This window comes from Eubalaena glacialis, chromosome 14 (assembly GCF_028564815.1).
Source record: "Eubalaena glacialis isolate mEubGla1 chromosome 14, mEubGla1.1.hap2.+ XY, whole genome shotgun sequence".
Taxonomy (NCBI): Eukaryota; Metazoa; Chordata; class Mammalia; order Artiodactyla; family Balaenidae; genus Eubalaena; species Eubalaena glacialis.
The window spans coordinates 59721918-59745000 of record NC_083729.1 but is presented as its reverse complement, the minus strand read 5'-3'; the positions used below and the strand labels follow the sequence as shown (position 1 = coordinate 59745000).

Sequence of the window (23083 nt, the reverse complement as noted above, 5' to 3'; positions counted from 1 at the left end):
ATTTACCCCTCCCATCCCCTTTCCCCTTTGGTAACCATAAATTTGTTTTCTATGTCTGTGAGTCTGTTTCTGTTTTGTAAGTAAATTCATTTGTACCATATTTTAGATTCCACATATAAGTGATATCATATGGTATTTGTCTTTTTCTTTCTGACTTCCTTCACTTAGTATGATAATCTCTAGGTCCATCCATGTTGCTGCAAATGGTATTACTTCGTTCTTTTTACAGATGAGTAATATTCCATTGTATATATATATATATATATATATATATATCTCACATCTTCTTTATCCATTCATCTCTCGATGGACATTTTGGTTGCTTCCATGTCTTGACTATTGTAAATAGTGCTGCTATGAACATTGGGCTGCATGTATCTTTTCGAAGTATGGTTTTCTCCAGGTATATACCCAGGAGTGGGATTGCTGGATCATATGGCGACTTTATTTTTAGTTCTTTACGTTATCTCCTTACTATTTTCCATAGTGGCTGCACCTTGGGGCCATTCTTGATTCCTCTCCTCTCAAGCCCTATGTCTAATGCTTGGGAAATAGGTTAGCTTTGCCTTTAAGACACATCTGACTCTGACCTCTTCTCTCATTGCCACTGCTCCCTTCTGAGTCAAGCCACCATCATCACTTTTGCCTGAAATATTGCCATAACCTTCCCAACTAGTCATGGTCCTTCCATCCTTGTCTTCCCACGGGCTGTTCCAGCAGCCGAGTGATCTTCCAAGTGTAAGTCAGATTGCGTTGTGCCTCTGCAAAAGCTGAAGCTCTCACAAGACCCTCCACTCTCCATCCCCATAACCTCACCGCCTACTGCTCGCCTCGCTCGCTCTCTTCCAGTGACCGACCACTTTCTTCCTTGTACACACCAGGTGACCCTGGTTTGTGTGCCCTGAGCACTGGCGCACAGCGTTTGGCGTGTTCTTTCCCCAGGTGCCTCACAGTTAACTTCAAAGTCTCTATTCAAATGCCACCTTCTCAATGTATCTCTATTTAAAATTTGAACTCACTCACTCGAGCAGTACCTCTTACTCTGCTCTAGTTTTTCTACAGCCTATATTATTTCTTAACATAGTGTGCGATTCATTTGTTACGTCCATTGTTCACTGTCTGCCTTCTCTCCCCGCATCCCTGCGAGATAAGAGATTTTTGTCTGTTGTGTCCTGATGAATCCCGAGCACCCAGGGCAGTGCCTATCTGGCACATTGTGCGTAATCAGTGAATACTTGTTGAATAAATGAGAGAATGGACCTGGATCTCAAATCTTAGGGTGCTTATAATTTTGTTGTAGACATGCAGCATTCTCAAGCGACAGGGCAATAACGCAGAAGACGTTATGAGGTGGTGCCAGTCAAGGGTCAGTCGAACAGAAAACTTAGTGACTTGCACTCAGATGAAGGAGATGGGAGACGTAAGTGCAGGTTGGAATGAGCTGGGAAGACACAAGAGGGACTTTACCAGGAGTTCTTTTCCTTTTGGGGTACATTAGTGAGGACACCCTTTCTTCTTGGCTTAGAGGTCCAGAACTTAAATTTGTAGTCCTGCTTCGGTCACACCACAGGCTTGGCCCCAAGATATTTCCCCTTCCCACCTCCCTGCCCTCGCGGCCTCGGGGCATAGCTGTTTCTCTGGTCTGGTCAGATATAATGAGAAATACAGGCCCAAACTGTTGGATCATTCAAAAGCAGGGAGGAATCTGGAATGGAGTTATTAGATTTGGGGTATTTTAATCATTTCCTGCAGGTTGGCAGTTTCCAAAAGGGTCAATTTCTAAAAGAATCAGGCAGGGTATGCTTGGAGAAATTTCACTGGTCTTGAATCCAGTTTTCATATTTGGTCTCCAGATTTGACATTCCACTGAGGCATGCCTGAGACACAGACATTTCTCAGTGGTGACATGTCTCTGTGACAACCCTAGTCTCTTACGTTGGTCCAATAAAACTTTTCCATTGTCTGTACCCATTGCACTGGCTTACCCTGCTTTCAAGAAAACTGGTTGGTTCCTAACATAGGATGGAAAGTGTGTGTGTGTGTGTGTGTGTGTGTGTGTGTGTGTGTGTAGGGGAAGGCAGGGGAGCTGGGAGGGTGTGCTGTCCATTGTGAGGCCTGGCCTCCTGCTCCTCTGTGAGACAACTCATTTTTCCCTTGTCTGGCTCCAGGGCCTGCCTGCTCTCTCTCATCCACCTGGATGGTGTTAAGGACACAAACCCCAGTCACTGAGGGGTTCTAACGACATGCCCTCCAAAGGTCAGCCAGGAAGTGACCAAGGGATCTGCCTAAGCTGACCATCAGGCCAAAACACATTTGTCTCTAGAGTGAGCTCATGGGAAAAGTGCATTTGGTTATAGAAACTGAATATTCAGACAAAGATTCTTTCAGAAATGTTCATATTAGGGGTTGAGATCTGTATATGAGCTAACCAAGCCCCGACTGCCCTCTGACGGGCTGGGCTCCAAGACACTGACCGTGGGAGCCACTACACGGGCTGAAGGGTTCCCAGTCATAGCTGCACAAAAGACCCTCCCAAGGGGGCCCTGAATCCACCAAAGCTGGGGCCCACTCCAGAGACTTTGTTTCAATTGGTCTGGCATGAGGTCAGGGCATCCATATTTTTTAAAAGCTCCCCAGGTGATCTTATGTGTAGTCAGAGATGAATGCTACGTGCCACGAAGGATCCAGAGACGGGGCATCTGAGGAGCTGGAAGAGGATACAGTCCACACTCTGCCTCACAACCCCTATGTCATAGGGCCCCTCCCTGCTTCTTTCCTACTTCATGAATTTTCCATTTTCCCCTGGATTATTTCCACAATCATATCAACAAGCTGCAATTTCTTCCATTCTAAATAAAAGCCTCTCTTTATACTCCACTTCTCCCTTCAGTTATTGCCCCATTTTCCTGCTTCCTTTTAGAGGAAAAACTCCCTAAGATGTGTTTCCTATATATACCGCCCAATTTTTTTCTATGAATTTTCTCCCAGACCCAGTCCATCCAGGCATCCCCACTCAATACTGCACAGACCCTGGTCCCACCTTGCCATCTGGTTGTGAAAGTGTGTCCAGGTATCACCCTCAGTAACAGAAATGGGGAACCCGGGGAAGCACAGGTATTCCTGATACACTCCTGATACGTGTACAGCCCCCAATGCAGCCCACGGCTGGCCTAGCAGTGTCAGGGTCAAAGCTCAGTGAACAGAAGGCAGAACTGGTAAAAAAAAAACTTGCCAGGGAGATGGTAATGCCAATGAAGTTCTCAGTAAAGGGAAAGGTGATGACTTACACAGTGTGTGGTGGTGATGATGACAGAACTGGAGATGAAGGAGAGGCCGTCGTTCATGCTGACCTGAAGCGCGGCTTTCCTGCAATGACACGGGAACCAAGGATACTCAGCATGTGGGCAAGGAGCAAGGGGCCGAAAGCCGGACACACAGGTCCCCCAAGGGCTCTGCTCTGAACTACCCTTGGGACTGTAGTCTCTTCCTCTGGGGGCCTGAGCTGTCTCATTTGTAAAATGTGGAGGATGGTCTCCAGGGCCCATCCACCTCTAACATTCTAAAGAGATGTCAGGATACACCTGGCTGGTGTATCAAGGCAGCGTATCCAGCCCTTCCTACATTGTGGAGGATTGCATTGAATGGGCAGAGCCTGCTCCCATTTAATTTACTTGTCACATTATAGTACGAAGAAGTATTCTTAAAAAATGGTTCAAATCAGTGGGGGATAAACTGGTCAAGCTAGAAACTCTATTGTTACCTGGACTCTCAGTGATCAGATTCTGATGGCCGTGGTTTTGTTGCTACCCAGCCAACTCACAGGGGTACAGCAGTAAATGAACTAATTTGCCTTCTATTTCCTCCCATCTATAAGATGCTCACTGAAGCACAAGCTTGCATTCTGCAGCATGGACACGGGGCTAGTTTGTGGAATCCGTGGTATCACAGGCTGATGTTAGGCAACCAGGGTTGGAAGCTTTGTAATTTGAACAAATGATTGAAAGCAGAATTCAGATGAGCAAGTTTAGCATTTTTCCTTAAAGCCTCCATTCTATCTTCAGCCTATTATAGATGTGTTTACAGAGAGGCTAGTTTGTGTTCTTTCACAAACATTGCCTCTCTGTTTCCCCGCATATTTCTTTTCTTGCTAAGGGTGCTAATTCTCTCCCTCCTCTTGAATATTTTGATCTCATCTCACCAGCATTTACTATAACTGCACCATCACAGGATTTTCTCCATAAATTAGTTCAGGGAACCTCGGGCCGCCTGGCCGAATACATGGTGCTCTGGAGAGACGCTGAGGAAGGAACACTGAACGTGGTCTCAGAGGGGTCTGAACGTGGGGTCTTGAACCAGTCGTGGACCCACTTATCCTTTTTGAGCTTCCGTTCTGAGTTTCTTTATCTCTAAGAAAGGATATCATCATCTAGAAGGGCAATTATGATGACAGGGTGAGGTTATGATATGAGAGTGCTTTGGGAAGCATGAGAGCTTTCTAGAAATGTAGCTGTGATTAAGCCAGACAGACCTTGTTTTGAACCCATACTCTTCCACTTACTGCTGTGTGACCTTTGGGCAAGCTACTTAAATTCTCTCAGCTACAGATTTCACATCTGTAAAACTGGGATGGTGTGTGTCTGGTTCATGGGGCTCTTGGGAGGATAAAGGGAGGGACCCTTTGTGAAACGTTTACCCTGGTGTCTGGCTCACTGCAAAACATCGGCACCATTATCATTACGTGGAAGAGTCTAGAGAAAGGCTCCATAATGACAATGAAGAGAGACTCTTTCTCCTCCTTTTGTCCCCTCTACCTCCTTTCTCCTCCCTGGCTGTGGGGTTTAGTTGCTGGTGGAAACTTACATGCCAACTTCCTTTAAGATAGGCGCTGGACACAGCAAATAAGTATCTTCCACAGTGAAGGGCTTCTCATCTGTAAAAAGGAAGTCACTGGATTAAGAGGAGTGAGGCAAGTTTATAATTTCATATTCAGTGCTTTCTACAGACCATCAACCAAGTCCTGGGAGACACTAGAAAAGCAGTAATGTTTTGAAATATAAACTCATCTTGAGCTGTAAAATACACTAGAGTGAACTCAAGGTCTTCTGCCTGAATACCACTAGTCTCTGATCCTGTATGTCCAGTGGAGTCAAGCAGTGAGCAAATAGAGGGAGAGTTCTTACCATAGACCAGACATCCCTGAGGGGAAATGAGAAGGTATTAGACCGATACTCAGGGAGCTTCAGGTCTAAGTCTAGTTTGAGAGAGAAGCCATATTCATGGGAAAAGTTTGCTGACTCAGCATTGTTTACAATAGGCAAGACAGGGACGCAACCTAAGTGTCCATCTACAGATGAATGGGTAAAGAAAATAGGGCATATATATGTAGAATGGAATACTATTTAGCCATAAAAAGTGGAAATCTTGCCATTTGTGACACCTTGGATAGACCTTGACGGCATTATGCTAAGTAAAATAAGTCAGACAGTGAAAGACAAATACTGTATAATCTCACTTATATGTGGAATCTAAAAAAGAAAAAAAAACACAACTCATAGATACAGAGAACAGATTGGTAGTTGCCAGGGGCAGGGGCCGGGGGTGGGGTGCGTGAAATGGGTGGGGTGGGGTTCGTGAAATGGGTGAGATGGTCAAAAGGTACAAACTTCCAGGTATAAAATAAAAAGTCATGGGGATGTAATGTACAGCATGATTTGGAAGTTTCTAAGAGTAAATCTTAAAAGTTCTTATCGTATGAAAAAAATTATAACTACGTGTGGTGACGGATGTTAACTAGATTTATTGTGGTGATCATTTCGCAATATATACAAATATTGAATCATTATGTTGTACACCTGAGACTAATATAATGTTATACGTCAATTATATCTCAATTAAAAAAAAGTTTGCTGACAGATACAACAAGTAGCTAAGCCAAAATATGGTTTGGCTTCAGAAGACAGAGTAGCTTCCTTTAGGTGGGTGACATGATGAGGTCACAGGGAATACAAATCATGAGCTGCACTTCAGTGGAGAGATGGGGAAGAGGCATTCCTGGTGGGAGGAATGGCATCAGCAAAGACAGAGCAAACAAAAGGGATGCCCCAGGGTAGGACTTAAGGAGGATTTGAAAAGATCAGTATAAGAAAATGTGTGCTCCAAGTTCTTCGAGTTAAGACTGAGGGATTTGGACCTAGGCCTATTATTGGCTATGAAAAGAACTTTGGAGGTTTCTGGAGAAAAACTTGAAGTGACGATTTTGGAAGTTTTAGCAAATGTAGCTGTGAAAGATGGATTAGAGTGGGGGGAATCTGGAGGTGGCGGAGTTCTTTTCCTTATCCTAATGGATGTCCAGGGAAAAGCTTAAGCAGTTTTAATCTTGAACTCCTTAAAAACTTCACTGTGTCCCAGATTCTGGGGCCAGAAGCAGGGCTGAGAAGTTACTATACTCAGCATATGGTAGTCATTCCTTCATGACTCAACATTTACTGGGTGCATGCTCTGTTCAAAAGATTGTGGTAGGACCTGTAGGTGATATGAAGATAAATAATATGTGCTCCTTTAATCAAGCTGTGAATACAAATGCCTAGAAGACAGAAAGGAAGCCTTTCCATATGTAATGGAAGGATGCCATGCTGTTGTTGGCACTTGATATGAAACTGATGTCTCTAATGACATTTGAATGTGGCTGACACTAAACACTTGCCTGAGTGGAGATTAGGAAGCCTCATACCTTCCATGCCTGGATTTAAGGACCAGAGCCACATGGGATGGGAGTTGGAGGACACATCTGTGTTCTAAGCACTGTGTCTCCATGGAAGGAGGATGAAGAGGATGGCCAATTACAGTCTCCCCTGATGTCTAGGGAGAACTTCAAGTGGTGAAAAGTTAGGGAGGTTATTTCAGGTCATTCACTCATTCACTCAACAAATATTTATTCAAGGCCTACTATGAGCTAGAGACACAGGCTTTGAGAAGAGAAACACAGTCTCTGCTTTTCATGACATTGCAGGGGAGATAGTTATTAAACACATTCAGTTTTTTTTGAAGAAGTAAAAATATTGCATTTTTTAAATCTTAGTCTTTAGTACAAGACTTTTTTCTTTTAATTGAAGGAGAGTGGATTTACCATATTATATTAATTTCAGGTGTGTAACATAGTGATTCAATATTTTTATAGATTATACTCCATTTAAAGTTATTACAAAATAGTGGCTATATTTCCCTGTGCTGTACAACATATCCTTGTTGCTTATTTAAACATATTCATTTTTATTAAAAAACATATTCTCTTGAATGTCTACCATGTGCCAGGCATTGTGCCAGGCCTGGAAGTGAACACAACAAACGAAGCACTGCACTTTTTTTTTTTTTAGTGGCCACTGTTTTAGTTATCTATTGGATTTAGGGAATGTGGGTAAGCCTTATTGCCCTGGGGACATCAGACATTGAACTTAGCTAATAATAAGTGGCATTTATTTCCTGTTATTCCTTGGGTGTGTAGCCTAAGGAGAAGGGGTAATTAGCAGAAGAAAATGCAGGCACTCTTAGGCCCTCCAGGCAAATGCCACCTACTACATCAAAACTTCATTTAGAATTCTAATAAGAATGAGTAACCCTGTTTGAGTGAGGTGAACAGAGAAAATGAGGGAGGGCTTCACATAGGAAATAACATGAACATTGGGTTTTGATGGGTGAATAGGAGTTCTTGAGGAAGAGAATTCATGAGGAAAGCACAACAAAGCAGAAAAAAATGCTGTTATTATACAAATGACTATTTAATTAAATTGTGATGAGCACAAAGAAGGAAAAGCAGGGGGCTTACTCTCATCTGGGAAGTCAGGAAACATTTCCCTGAGGAAAGGCTCTGTGAGCTGAGACCTGAGGCTGGGTGGAGAGGAGATGGGGTGGGAGAGCGCTGGAGCTGCACAGATCCTGGAGCAGGAAGGAGCCCAGGTCTTCCAGGAGCTAACAGAAGGTTGACAAGGCTGTTGAATTTCAGTGAGACAGTGGCTCAAAATGAGGCTAGAAGAGGCAGCAGGACCAGATGACCAAGGCCTTGTAGGTCATGGTGGGGCTTTTGGGACTTTTCCTAAATGTAACAGGAAGCTACTGGAGGTTCCCCTCATATTTAAAACGAGCACTGGCAGGTTATGGAAAGTTGCCAGAACAGTGAGGGTATGTTGAGTACAGTTATGAAGCTTATGAGGACAGTGGCGGATCACACAGCGCCTGAACCGAGCATTATTATCTTCAAGATGTTTTCCTATCTATGATGGCAATAACGACAGTGAGACTAGCTGGGGCATGTGTGTCGGTGCTAAGTACATCATACACATCACGTAATCTGGTGTAACCTTCTAGCAGTGCTATCAGGGAAGGATGTTATTCCCTTCATTTAACAGACATAGGTGGAGACACTTGCCCAGCGTTACACGGGGGAGCTTGGCATCAGCTCCCGGGCAGTCTGGCCGCCACCTCTTGATGAGAGGCACGCTTGATCTCCTCTCACTACAACCTTACGAACCAAGGCAAGGCAGGGCTCCCTGGGCTCATTTTCCAGATGCAAAATGGAGGCTCAGAGGGGCCACAGTAACCCCTGATTGCACAGCGAGTCAGAGGCAAAGCCAGGACTAGAAATGGATTCTCCAGTATTCTCACCCAGTGCCTCCCTGTTCCAGGAAAGGCTCGTATTAGAGGATAAACCAAACTCGGGACAAGCGTGGCTGATGACAACCTATATTTACTTTCTCTTGGTGCTGCAAATGCTCTAGTAATACTTGGGAGTGCAGATCCCTGCCCACGGAGCCTGCCCACAGAGTCACAGGCCGGCCACGGCGCGACCACAGGAGGCCTCGTGACTCCTGACTGCATTCTGCAGGGGGAGCTGAAGGGGGCGCACCGAGCCACACACCGGGGCCCAGGCTCCCTCCCGGGCTCTCTCTGAGCAGATCCTCTCCTCCCAACATCGCAACAGGAAAGGGAGGGAGAGCCCAAGGCTGGCTCGGTCAGCCTAGGTCAGGTGGACCGTTTCTCACTTCCCCCCTGCTTTCATTTTCCTTTCCTGCCCGGGGGAGACCAGCTATTTCTGGAGCAAAGCAGACGAGACCGTAGCTGCGAGGACGAAGGAGACGCGGCCGAGGCCGTAGCACCAGCTCGACACCGCCTCCCATCAGTTCATCAGCCTCCCAGGCTGTGGGCCTGCTCTGGGGAGCTGGCATTTTCGGGTCTGAGAGGGATTGTTTGGTTTGGAGCCTGGTTCCACTTTACCACAAAAATGAGTGACTTTTTTCCCCTCTTTCTCTCTAAACAAAGGAGGGCCATTTGGTTTCCATAACTTTGATCATCTGACTCTTTCCTGGAACGTCCACTTGGGAAGCAGGGCCCAAAGCCTTCCTCCTCGGCTGGGCCACGTTTGGCTCCGGGGCCATGCCAACCTCATGGCCACCTCTGCCAAAGCCAGTGGTGTGGTGACATTTATGGGGCCATCATCCTCTGGAGGGCCTTAGTCCTCTGTCCACTGGTGGCCATTACACTGCTCGTTAGCACTGGGTGGGCGAGGAAAATGGACTCCGGGAGCTGGGAGGAAATTAGGGAGGGGCGGGAGTTCGAAACTAGACCTTCAGGGAATTTTTAGATGATCTATAAATTTAAATTTCCTTGCCTTTTGCCAAAGGTAGTTCCGAATTCAGTGTATACCTACGACATAGGTGAATCCAAAGCATCTGTCTTACAAGAGGCTGATAATCGAACAGAGCTTGATTTAAATCAGGATCTGGGGATCAATGAGTGTCCTTACACTGAAACACCAGACACCCAGGCTTGGGATCTGAGCATCCCTGAGGATGAGTACAAGGGGCACAGGGCCCGGTAGACTCCAGAGTCAAACAGATGCAGGTTCATATCCCAGGTCCTCTTACTAGTGTGTGACTGGGGACAAGTTCCTCGGCTGTGAACATGATGACATCATTGTGCGCGGAGTTGTGTGGGGAGTGAGAAAAAGTGCGTGGAAGTATGTTACTCGGCACTTAATTAACATTTAGTAAACGTTACTCCGCATTATTACACGGGTATCCAAGCCTTTGAAATAGACAATGAATGTGTGGTTTAAAATCAGAGGAACTGAAAATTAAAAATTTCAAAATGTCTAATTGCTTGATTACATTGTTCTGTCAAACATCTTTTTAGGCATTAGTGATAGGGATAGAACAGAATAATTAAATAGTTAGTTAGAAATCCCACTAGGGGATTGAAGATAGAAAGGGAATTTTAAGGGAGTCTGGGAGACTGTTGTATAAGTTACTGACCACTCAAGAAAAGAATCCAGTGACCTAGCAACAATCTACACTATCTTGAAGGAAGACCAGGCACATTCAAGTGCCAGCCACACTCAAGCCACAAACCCTGAAAGTTAAAACACAACACAATAGATATGGAGTCTGAATCTTGTTACACGAAGTCAGGCAATTAATGGTCTTTGAAGAGTAGCATTTTTGCATGTGGCCAAGAAAGGCTGAAAGGGGAAAGAAACTAGGTGAAAGGGGACGTTATACGGAAACCTGAGATGAATTACCAGATTTTAGTATATGTCACCACCCTTTCGCTAATATACATATGATTTAAATAGCTCCATAACAGTTCTGGTTAAACCATATAGAGTAAGGAGGTACTAATGATGTAAATAAGGAAGAAGGTGGTCTTCTCCCCTCCCCACTTTTTCTTTGATTATAAAAATGTAGCCCTCTTTGTTCTCAGGGCTGCACTCCCTTGCCTGCCCGCCTGTGTCTCTCACAAGCCCCCAGTGCTAATAAACTCACTCTTTGCCTGCCACTTTGCCTCACGCTGAATTCTTTCTGTGACGAGACAAAAGAACCTCAGCTTCAGTAAGTCCTGACACCAGGTGAGCAGTTTCAATTAAAAGACAGTGGGTTCAAGTCCCCTCCTAAGTCAGGGATTGTGGGTTCAAATCCCAGTCTGAGTTTTGGCTGGGTTTGAGTCCCATCCAAGAAGGAGTGTGACCTCATTAGGAATTCCTGGGAAAATGAAATGTTTTAGTGAATGTGTGTGTGTGTGTGTGTACATATGTACATACACACAGGCATATTATATCTACACGTACACACACATACATCTATATCTACACATACATCTATATGTATCTATATTTATTCTATACTGATTTTGTGTAACACTATATACCCATGGTCTCATCTGACATTATTATTATTATTATTATTAATTTACAATTTGGGAAACTGAGGCTCAGAGAAGTTGGTTAACTGAGTTAGTGTTGCACACTAATAAAAGAGCTGGAAATCGAACCCAGGTTTTGTTGAAATGACTTGCCCATGGTCAACCCAGCTAGTTTTTTTTTTTTTTTTTTAAACTGATATAATTTAAACTAGTTAGCCATTTTATATTGTCATAATCTCACAGCTAGTTTTATGATGTAGCCTGAAGTATACCAGGAACTGAGTCTGGCAGCTTCAGAGGCAAACGATCAAGATTCTCCACGGGTGAGGTTGGATAGCAGTAGGAGGCTTGTCTTCCATGAGAGGCAACCAGGGTTGAGAAGCTTTGTGATAAGGTTCTGCTGTTTTCTGAGAGACCCTGACCTACTGTAATGAACCCATGTTCCAGAACCATACATTCAAATGTGTACATTCCCAGGTTTTGATCTTGGATCAATGTAATTCTTTTCAGACTGGTGAAGAAATTTCCAGAATTCTTCCCTGCAGTTCATAACTGTCTAATGGATTTGGGATAAAACCAGGATTAAAATTTATTAGCTAATTCAAACACCAATCACAGTGGATCCTTTCACAGGGCTGATTAAATAACTGAAATCCTGTCCAAGTCTTGGCAATCCTTTCTTGATATAAATATTTATTTCTGGCCAAAAGGACAAGAAAAATAACCCTTAGTCTTATCTAAGGGAGCTTGTTGAAACCCTCCCAAAGCTGATGTAAGCTCCAAAGAAGAGTTTACATTCCTACTGTGACAAAATAGTGGAGGTTAGGGACTGAATGAGCTCACCCTTCTCTTCCTCCCCATCTCCCCTGAGTCTAGGGAAATTTTTGTGGCATCCCTGAGCCAAGTATAACTGTTCAGCACCAAATTATCAGCTGGTTGGGGAATGTGTCTCTGAATTAAGACAGAACAGACAAGCTAGAGTTAGACTGAATGTTTCTACCTTTTCACCGACTTGAACAGTAACCAGCTTTTTAAAAAGTTCAACTTTTAAAATACCGTGCAGAAACCTGAAATAAAATGGTACTCAGCAGGACTCCAAGTTGATGAAATTCAACTTGGCTTGAGCTGTCTGGGGTCCTAGCCAGAAAGGAGGTGGTCGATTGCTCTAGTGGGACTCCTGCAATGAAAATTCACAAACATGGGGGTCTTACTGCAAAACTAAGTGGGATCCCATGGCTTAGAGTAGAAAGAAGCTAACATTTATTAGGCATGTACTATGTGTCAGCCCCTAGGCCGGAAGGTTTTCATAGATGGCTGAGATCACAAGCCTATGGATTCTTTTGCTAGAAGACCTTAAACTCTATGTAAGGGGACAAAGCAGAGATTTTGAAAGTGGAGAGGGTGGCTTCTACTTGGAAAGGCTGAACAGTGGTTCTGAGGTCAGAGCAATGAGAAACGAGAGTCAGCACAGAATGGGAAGAGCCGGTAGTGAAGCACAGGTGGGTGAGGCCAAGTTGGGAACAATCTCAGAACATACACGTCCGCCGTAACGTCCTCTCAGGCCCAGCTGAAGCCAGAGGGGTGCCTTTAATATGGCGGAACCAAGCTGGCCACCATCGTTTTCCTCAGACACGACCCACACCTATCTATCCGTTCGCTAGCCTGGAGTTGTTGCAAGGTTTCCTTGGAAGCCCTCACTGGCTAGTTGCTATGAGATCAGGTGATGAGCTTGGTCAACAGGCTCCAGGTAAGTTCCCTGGGATATACATGATTATTTCCCCAGCTCCTGTGTGTGTAGGTGTCCAGGATAGCCTTTTAGTTTCCCTTCATGTTCTCTGGGGCAGATTAGAGTAGGAACCATGAGCATATTAAGAGCCTGGGCCCTGGAGTCCCATCACAACTTGCTACCTACTGGCTATGTAACCCTCTCCATAACCCGGAGTTCTCACCTATAAGATGGACTAATACTCACTTCATACTCAGCTCATTTAATGAGAGGATATGATTAAATGCTCAACACTTAATAAGCGCTTGACAAACGTCAACTGTTACTGCTAAAGTGGGGGTACTTCTGGGCTCATTGCCTGAGGCACCTGTAAAACACGAGATGTGAAGGTGTGTACAAACTGAGTAGGTCTTGCAGAACTTGTCTGCTGGTTTGTGTCAGGGCTACATGGTGTAGGCGTGACAAGAAGAGAGTCATCTATCCTAATAGGATCTCTGGGCGTGTATGTCATGCAGTGATCCTCAAATGGGGGCAGTTTTGGCCTTCAGGGGATAAAAGGCAATGTTTGAGACAGTTTTGGTTGTCAAACTGGGGGAGGAGGGCTATTGGCATCTAGTGAGTAGAGATCAGGGATGATGCTAAGTATCCTACAGCGCACAAAGCATCCCTCTCCCCTTCAACAAAAAATTGTCTGGTCCAAAATGTCGATAGTGCCAAGGTTAGAAATCCTGGTATAGTGTCTACCATGGCTTTATACCTTTCTTTGGCCCATTGTAGAGAGTTCTGTAGATAGTACTGGGTGGTTCACAGCCCACCCCCGAGAATTCTGGTAGAATGTTCAGAAAAGTTCAGAGGTGTTAAAAGATTATGAGCAGAGGAGGGAGAGGGAGTAACAACTTGAGGGTCATTGGAAGACACCTGGCTGGAGTAAGGAAGAGAGTGCTTCTTAGCAAATTCTTCCATGCAGGCTTTGATGGGTCCAGGTTTGCCTAGTGGTAGGTGGCACCTGAGCCACTCTGCTGGGTGGAGCTTTACAGCTGAAATGGGGGCACTCCAGAAGTGGGACTTAGATTGCTGTTGAGGCTCTGAGCTGACGTGGGTAGGAAGGCTGTAGAGTCAGAGCACCTCACCTACAAATACCAGTATAGGACAAAGAGCTGAGTGCAGTCTTAGAAAAAGATAAGTTGGTTAACTTGAACATCGTGTACATGAGGATCAAGATTACATCATGGCCCCAGAAGTAAAAGGTGAGGGACCATGAGTGCACTCCCAGAGGAGAGCAGGGATGGGAGCCAGCAGCCCTGCTGGTCTCTGGATTGTCTTTTGGGGGCTTACACATTCCGCAGTCCCGCACAAGGCTTGACCTCTGTGGCTCTGGACCCACCAGCTTTTAGAACTGGTCTTCAGCACAGCTAGTTTGACTTCTCAGGATATAAACTGCTTTCTGCTCATATTTACTGCTATTTTCAGTAATTATAAAAGTAATACACAGTGAGTGTGAGAAGTCTGAGAAATACAGAGACGTATATCCCTGGTGGCGCAGTAGTTAAGAATCCGCCTACCAATGCAGGGGACACGGGTTCGAGCCCTGGTCCAGGAAGATCCCACATGCTGCGGAGCAACTAAGCCCGTGCACCACAACTACTGAGCCCACGTGCCACAACTACTGAAGCCCATGAGCCTAGACCCCGTGCTCTGCAACAAGAGTAGCTACTGCAATGAGAAGCCCGAGCACCGCAACGAAGAGTAGCCCCCGCTCGCCGCAACTAGAGAAAGCACGCACGCAGCAATGAAGACCCAACACAGCCAAAAATAAATAAAATTGAAAAAAAGAATAAAAAGAATGAAAATCCTTGGTAATCCTAACTTCCAGTGATAAACATTGTTAATGCTATTTCAGAATTTTTTCTATGCATATTAGTTTTCACATGATTGGAATCATACTACGCATAATGTTGTGGTATTTGGCATCATCTCTATCCAAAGTTAATAGGGACAGATTTAGGTATTGCAAGAAAACCGAATGAAGATAATGGGGCTCGGGGCTCTTGCAAAATATTTCCTCCTCTCAATAAATCTAGACCAAAAAATTCTTGACTGTTGACATTTATAAAACTTACAAATTATCTTCTAAGCAAATCATCAACTTCTACAAAATTTGTGAGCTTGAGGTCAGAAAAGTGGTGCCCTTGAGACAGCTGTAATTTGCTAAGAAGAAATATATTTTTTAAAGCTTTGTTTTCACATGGTTGAAGACAACTCAGGATTCATGCACAAGGTATGTGTCTCCTGACATACGAAGTCTTTCAGCTGTGCACAATTAGGTTTGGAAGGGTTTACCTTTGGAATTGGGATTGAGCGGTAAGTCTACTAAAGTGGCTAAAGCCTTCCACAGGATCATGGCCATGAACTATGGCAAATGCTGACTGGTCTTAAAGAACACAAACCTATACAGAAACTTAGAGAAGCGGTGGGAAGGAGACCCCAGGCACACACTTGAGTAACAGTGGACGCCACTAAGTTGCTGTGGTATGCAGATTAGGAGACAGAGCTAAATTGCATGGAGAAGAGATATATCAGTAGCACTCCCTTCCTTTCCCTCAGCAACACCCAACTTTTCCTCTAAATGAATGTTGAGCAAATATTTAAAGAATGTCAGTTTGAAGTGGGCATAGGTTATTAGCCTGCCTGGGGTTCCCACGAGTCTGGCCCATCTCTGTGTTAACCACTTTTTCTTCCACCATCCTACTGAAGTGACAAAGGAGCAGTATGGCATGAGGAAAGGCATGATCACAAAAGTCTAGTCATCTGGTGCAGAATAGAGGGGGTGCCAACTTCCTCTATCAGGACAACAGGGCTGGGAAAACAGCAGTTTCAGGGAAGTTCACAAGCAAATCTCTCCTCCAACAATGCTTCAAAGAAGACCACTGTGTGCCAGAGTCCACAGGCAGCTTACAATTTTCATTTGGAAGCAATTGCACACTTGGTAGAACAGGGGCAAAGTCAAGTTTGACTGTCTACCAGGCACTGCTGCAGTTAACTTTGGACTGTGTCAACTTACCCTTGGAAGAAGCTCTTTTGCCCCTGAATGAAAATCTTTACCAGTTAGTTACTTTTGGTGGCAACTTCTCTTTTATCCCCACCCCATCCCAGATTACTGGGGTTTTTATCTGACCAAGCAAAACTGCAGTAAATTTTCACTTATCTATATTTTTGTCTGGATCTGAAAGATAGAAACATGGACTAACACAGTCTTGGCAGGAGCCACTTCAGAAGCAACTGGGTGAAACCCAAACTCCCTCTGAAAGCAGGGGCAAAAGGGAAACATGGGCAGATACATGAAAAGCCTGTGAAGTTTAAGAAAGAAGGACCATTTGGGGAACCAGAAGAGGTGGCTTCCCTGTGATCACACAGTCAGCTGCATATACTGACTTTCTAAAGCCTGGGCTCTTTGTTCCCTGGTCCAGGGCTTTTTTTCTTGAACCAGAGTTTAAGTCTTGACTCTCTAACATGCTCTGTGGCCTTGGGCAAATAGCTAAATCTCTCTGAGCTGAGGTTTCCTGTCTATACTATGAAGGGGAGCAGTGAAAATCAGGGCCTCCAAATCAGGCACACATTAGAGTGATGTGGGCCTTTGGGATCAGGGGACCCAGGGACCCGTGGGGATCTGTGTTTAGGAAGCAATGTAGAGAAGCGGGCAAAAGCCTCTGGAGTAGACTGTCTGGGGTCCAAACTGCTTCTACCTCTGGCCATCTGGGTGACCTTGGGCACTTCATCTCTGAGTTTCAGTTCCCTTGTCAGCAAAATGGGGATACAAATAACTTCTCCCTCACTGGACTGCTGTGAGGATGAAATGAACTAGTTCAGGAACAGAACGGGGTAGGTGCTCAGCAATCAGTGGCTGCTATCACTTGGATGAAGCTCCTGGGGGATTCTGATTAAGAATCATGAGACGAGATGCTCCTTTAGATCTCTTCATTCTGAGTTGCACAAAGTGACATTCTATCATCTTCATATGACATCAAACCCCTACGAATGCATCCAAATTGCACTAAGTACCTTTTTGACCCATAGATGCAACACTCTAACCAGTGAGAAAGGAAACAATAGGCTTTTGTTTGGGAAGTTTGTGTTCTCCTTCCCTCTGCCCTCCTCCCCATCTGCCGCCATAGGTGCACTTCAATGATCTCCTTAAGGGGCCCACAGCCCCCGAGGACCAGATGTTTTCTAAGATAAAGTATAGTTTCTGGATAACTGGACAGATTTTTAAAAACAAACACAATGGAACTCCTACATTCGAGTGAGCATTGTCTCTCATCCCCTTGGGAAGTGAGCCCCTCTTTGGAACTGTTAGAGCTGCTTTCATGACTAATGTTCAGTTTGAAAAAAATATCTTCAAAGGGGGCAACGTTTTATGCTTTGAGAGTGAACCAAAAGTAAACCAGAGCCATGCCTTGTGAATAAGACTGAAGATCAAGCTGAGAAACAAAATTTTGCATCAAAAAAGAAATGTGCCTATAAAACCAGGAAACTGATTTGTCACATGGCCTTTCAATTGAATTTTAGTAAGTTTGTTAAAAATCAGTTTCCTTTGTTTATAGTCATACCTCATAATTTTCCACCCAACACCAGGATAGTCTAGCATGTTTTTCATTATTGTATTGGTAAAAACATTTATTTTTTATTTACTGTTCGTTAAAATGGATCATTTGTCAGCTCCTACCCCAGCGTCTCCTTTTTAGCATTCTAATCTCTCTACAAGTGGATTTCCAATTGAAAGTGGATCTTTTCTTGGCACGATACACCGAATACTGGAGTAGGAAAAAGTGCATCCAGAGTAAATAAAGTTTGTGTGAAGATTTCCAAGATATTTTCTTGGCCAGGAGTGAGTTCAGCCTGGTGACTGGAGAACCAACCAAATGCTAAACTTAAGATGCATGCTTGGCCTAAATAATTAACAAGAATTTTAAAGTTAAAATTTAAATAATGGTCGTGGTTTCTTTTTTTTTTTTCTTACGACGGAAGGGACATATGATCATAGAAAACTTAGAAAATTACATGAACAGAAAGAAGAAAGTAAAAACTAATAGTGGTCTCATTCAGAGGTAACTACTGTTAACATTTGGTTGTGTGTCTTTCACGTTTCTCTCTCTTTCTGCATATAAATGTATGTGTCTAAAACAGGAATAGCATCAAGGCACTGTTTTGTAACTTATTTTTAACATATGAAGCAATATCGTTAACATCTTTCCTACATAAGTAATTATTCATCTTTGCCCCAGTATTAATTATTTAAGGGTAAAGTATAATTTATATAACAAATTAACTATCATTAAACATTTATGTTACCATTTAAATGTTTCCATTTGTTTACTTTCTTTCCTTCCTCTCCCTCCCTCCCTTCCTTTCTTGCTTCCATCCCAAATACATTCCTTCCTCCCTCCTCCCTCCCTCCTCTCTGTCTCCTTTTTTCTTTTTGCCATTATAAGCAATATTATGATGAACATCTTGTAGCTGAGTCTTTGTTAACATTCTCAATCATTTCCTTTTGATGAAGTTGAAATTGAAATTCTGGGTCAAAAAATGTATAAAAGCAGTTGATTCATTTTAAGAATGGCCTTCCTGGGGAGTTCCCTGGTGGTCTAGTGGTTAGGATTTCAGGCTTTCACTGCCGGTGGAGGGGTGGGGCGGTTTGGGTTCAATCCCTGGTTGGGGAACCACGCAGCCAAAAAAAAAAAAAATCCCCAAAGATTCAATGGTCTCTCTCACCAATGATGAATGAAAACACTTCTTACTCTATATCTTTGCCAATACTGGGAATTGTATTTTTTGTTAATCTTTGCCAGTTTGATAGATTATTTTAATTTGCGTTTCCTTGATTACAGTGAGCATTTTCCACATGCTTATTTGCCATTATTTTTCTTGTAAATTTCCTTTTCATATCTTTTACCCATCGATGTGCTCACCTTTCCTACTGATTTTAAGAGCTGTCTACGTATTAAAGTTATTGACCCTTTGTTTGTTCTATGTCTTACAAATAATTTAGCATGTTTTCTGTTTCCCTTTAGATTTTTTGGAGGGGGGGAGGTTTAAAGAATTAAAAAATATGTACTCAAACCATTCAAATTTTCCTTCATGGTATCTCCTTTCAGAGTTATGCTTAAAAAGTCTTTCCCCACTGGAAAATTATGTAAATATTTATTTTTGTTTCCTTCTAAAACTTTTATAGTTTCATGTTCACGTTTAAACTTTTCATCTGGAATTTGTTTAGATGTAAGGTGTGAGATAAAAATTGAACTGAATCATTTTTCCAAGAGGTTAGCCAGTTGTCTCAATACCATTTTTGAATAATCCACTCTTTTCCCACCGATAAGAAAGGTCATTTTATTTTATACTAAATTCACAGAAGTGCTTGGCTCTCTTTATGGACTTCGTTTTTCCTGTTCTAATGTTTGGTTTGCCTTTTGTGGCACCAGTCATACACTGTTTAAATTACTGCAGCTTTTTTATACATCTTAAAATCGGCTAGGGCAAGTTTCCACATTTTTCTTGGCTATTCTTAAATGTTTATTCTTCCATATATACACTTTAGAATTATTTTGTTAACTTCAAAAGTCCCATTGGACTTTTCATTGGGATTGTAGTAAAAGTAAATATTAATTTGAAGACAACTGGTATCTTCGCAATCCTCAATTGCCGCTCCATTGAATAACAGTGATAATGATAATAATAAATTAATATTAGCAGCCAACATTGATCGACTGCTTACTGCATGCTTGGCCCTGTTCTGAGCCCTAATTCTCACACTGAAACATCATAACAGTCCACCACAGAGGTGCTATTATTGCCATACTCATTTTACAGATAGAGAAATTGAGGCTTGGAGATGTTAAATACTGTAACTTGCTATGGTCACAAAGCTTTAAGACAGAAACAGGGTTCTTTTCCTGGGTGGTTCCAGTGTACGTTCTATGCCATGAGTCTACACTGCCTCTGTACTGACTTACATTTTCTTCATTTCCTTCACAGAGTTGTGTAATTTTCTTCCTATATGTCTCTACAAATTTGTTGCTGCTGTATTTTTCCTGTGATGTTTGGTCTTTGCTAGATTCTGGCAAAGCTATTGATTATTATAAGGGAGGTATTTATTTTGAAATCATCCAGTTTAATAACCTTCTTATTAGTGTAGTAGTCTGTTGATTCTCTTTTAGTTTTGCAGGACGACACAACCATCATTTTAAAGTAATAATGTTTGGCTCCCGTTTCCTGTACTTATATCTCTCATTAGGTTTCTTGCATTATTGTAATACCTATAGCATTGTCTAATACAGTAGTCACTATCCACAGGTGGCTATTGACATTCAAGTTAATTAAAATTAAATGAATTTAAAAATTCAGTTCCTCAACTGCACTAGTCACTCTTCAAGTCCCCAATAAGCCACATGTGGCTTGTGGCTACCATATTGGCTACATTTTAGAACATTTTCATTATCACAGAAAGTTCTATTGGACAGTGCTGCTAGAACTTCCAGATTAATGTTAAATAATAATGGTGAAATGAGTTGTCCTGCTTTTTTCTTCCTAACTGTAAAGTTAATATCTCTATTTAGTGATTTACCATAAAATGATGTTGAGTTTTGAATTTAAATATCAATATGTATTTTTTTATTATGTTAAAGAAGTCTTAACCTACTCCTAGTTTTCTAAAAGTATATATTTTAAAAATTTAGAATGGATAATGAACTTTATTGTCTTCTTGGCATCAAAAATTTTTGCTATGTGAGAGGCAAATTCCCCCTCATTCTTTAAAATTATCTTACTTATCCTGGTCCTTTTAAAATACATTGCTGGATTTTGTTTACCAATATTTTATTTATGTTTGTCATCAAAGAAATTGATTTCAAATATTTTCTACTACTAGTGTCTTGTCCAGTTTTTTAAAAAATCAAGATTATATAATTTTCATAAAATGAATTAAAACCCTTTTTCTCTATTTCTTTTCTCTGGAAGAGTATGTATCAGATATGAGTCATCTGTCCCTTAAAGTCTGGTAAAACTTAGATGAAAAAAATCTGGGTCTGGTGCTTTAGTTGAGGGGTATGATTTTCTCATATCTCTCTTCCAGTTCATGCATTTCATCTTCATCTGTGTCTAATCACACTGCTTAGTCTATCCATTAAGTTGTATTTCAGTGAATAAACTTCTTCAGCTCTAAAATTTACACTAGGTTCTCTGCAAATGTGCCTTTGTTGAATGTTCTTCCCCTTTGGTCTGTTTGATTTCTTCACACACTTTATTTCATTTTTTAATTGAAATTAGTTTATGTACAATATTATGTTTCAGGTGTACTACACAGTAATTTGACATTTTCATACACTATGAAATGAGCACCGTGATAAATCTAGTATCCGTCTGTCCCCACACAAAGTCATTACAATATTATTAATCGTATTCCTTCTGCTGTATATTAAATCCCTGTGGCTTATTTATTTTATAACTGGAGGTTTGTATTTCTTAACTCCCTTCACTTATTTCACCCCCCTTCCAACCTCCCTCCTCTCTGGCAACCACCCATTCTTTTCTCTGCATCTAGAAATCAGTTTTCATTTTGTTTTGGTTGTTTGTTGCTTCTACATCTTGGCTATTGTAAATAATGCCACAATGAACATTGGCGTGCATATATCTTTTCAAATTAATGTTTTTGTTTTCTTCAGGTAAATACTCAGAAGTGAAATTGCTAGATCATAAAGCAGTTCTATTTTTAAGTTTTTGAGGAACCTCCATACTGTCTTCCACAGTGGCTGCACCAATTTACATTCCCACCAACATTGCACAAGGGTTCCCTTTTCTCCACATCCTTGCCAGCACTTTATCTTTTGATGATAGCCATTCTGACAGGTGTGAGGTAGTAACTCCTTGTGGTTTTGATTTGCATTTCTCTGATGATTAGTGATGTTCAGCATCTTTTCATGTGCCTGTTGGCCATCTGTATGTCTTCTTTGGAAATATGTCTATTTAGATTCTCTGCCCATTTTTTAATTGGGCTGTTTATTGTTTTTGATGTTGAGTTGTATGAGTTCTTCGTATATTTTGAATATTAATCCCTTATCAGATATATAGTTTACAAATATCTTCTCCCATTCAATAGGTGGCCTTTCCTTTTGCTGATAGTTTCCTTTGCTGTGTAAGAGCTTTTAGGTTGGTGTATTTGTTTATTTTTGCTTTTGTTTCCCTTGTGTGATGAGACAGATCCAAAAAAATATTGCTAAGACAGATGTCAAAGAGAGTACTGCCTATGTTTCCTTCTAGTTTTATGGTTTCAGACCTTAAAGTCTTTAATCCATTTTTGAGTTTACTTTTGCATATAGTATAAGAAAGTAGTCCACATTGATTCTATTGCACACAGAAGTACAGTTTTCCAAATACCACTTATTGAAGAGGGTGTCTTTTCTCATTGTATATTCTTGCTTGCTTTGTTGTAGATTAATTGACCATATAAGCATGGGTTTATTTCTAGGCTCTCTATTCTGTTCCATTGATCTATGTGTTTGTTTTCATGTCAGTACCATAGTGCTTTGATTACAGTAACTTTGTAGTATAGCTTGAAATCAAGGAGTGTGACAACTCTAGCTTTGTTCTTCTTTCTCAAGATTGCTTTGGCTATTTGGGGTCTTTTGGGCTTCCATACAAATTTTAGAGTTATTTGTTCTAGTTCTGTGATAAATGCCTTTGGCGTTTTGATGGGGATTGCACTTAATCTGTAGATTGCCTTGGGTAGTAATATTTTAACAATATTGATTCTTCCAATCCATGAGCACCAAATATCTTTCCATTTATTTTGTCATCTTGAATTTATTTCATCAATCTCTTATAGTTTTCAGAATACAAATCTTTTTCCTCTTTGATCAGATTTATTCCTAGGTATTTTATTCTTTTTGATACAATTGTAAATGTGATTGTTTTCTTAATTTCTCTTTCTGATAGTTCATAATTAGTATTTAGAAATGCAACATATTTCTGTATATTACTTTTGTATTTTGCCACCTTACTGAACTCATTTCAGTTCAAATGGTTTTTGGTAGTGTCTCTAGAATTTTCTCTGTATAGAACCATATCATGTGCAAACAGTGACAGTTTTACTTCTTCCTTTCCAATTTAGATTCCTTT

General features: G+C 41.9%; 1 protein-coding gene across 1 annotated transcript in view; it reads right to left on the bottom strand.

Annotated features, from left to right (window-relative positions):
- The window catches only part of ANTXR1 (ANTXR cell adhesion molecule 1), a 241491-nt gene that overhangs the window by 123636 nt on the left and 94772 nt on the right, over positions 1-23083 (bottom strand). Inside the window, exons 11-12 of the mRNA XM_061210663.1 lie at positions 4861-4930; positions 3288-3366 (exon numbers count right to left, since the gene is read on the bottom strand). Of these exons, the coding sequence (XP_061066646.1) occupies positions 3288-3366; positions 4861-4930 (149 nt within the window). The remainder of the gene's footprint in view (positions 1-3287; positions 3367-4860; positions 4931-23083) is intronic.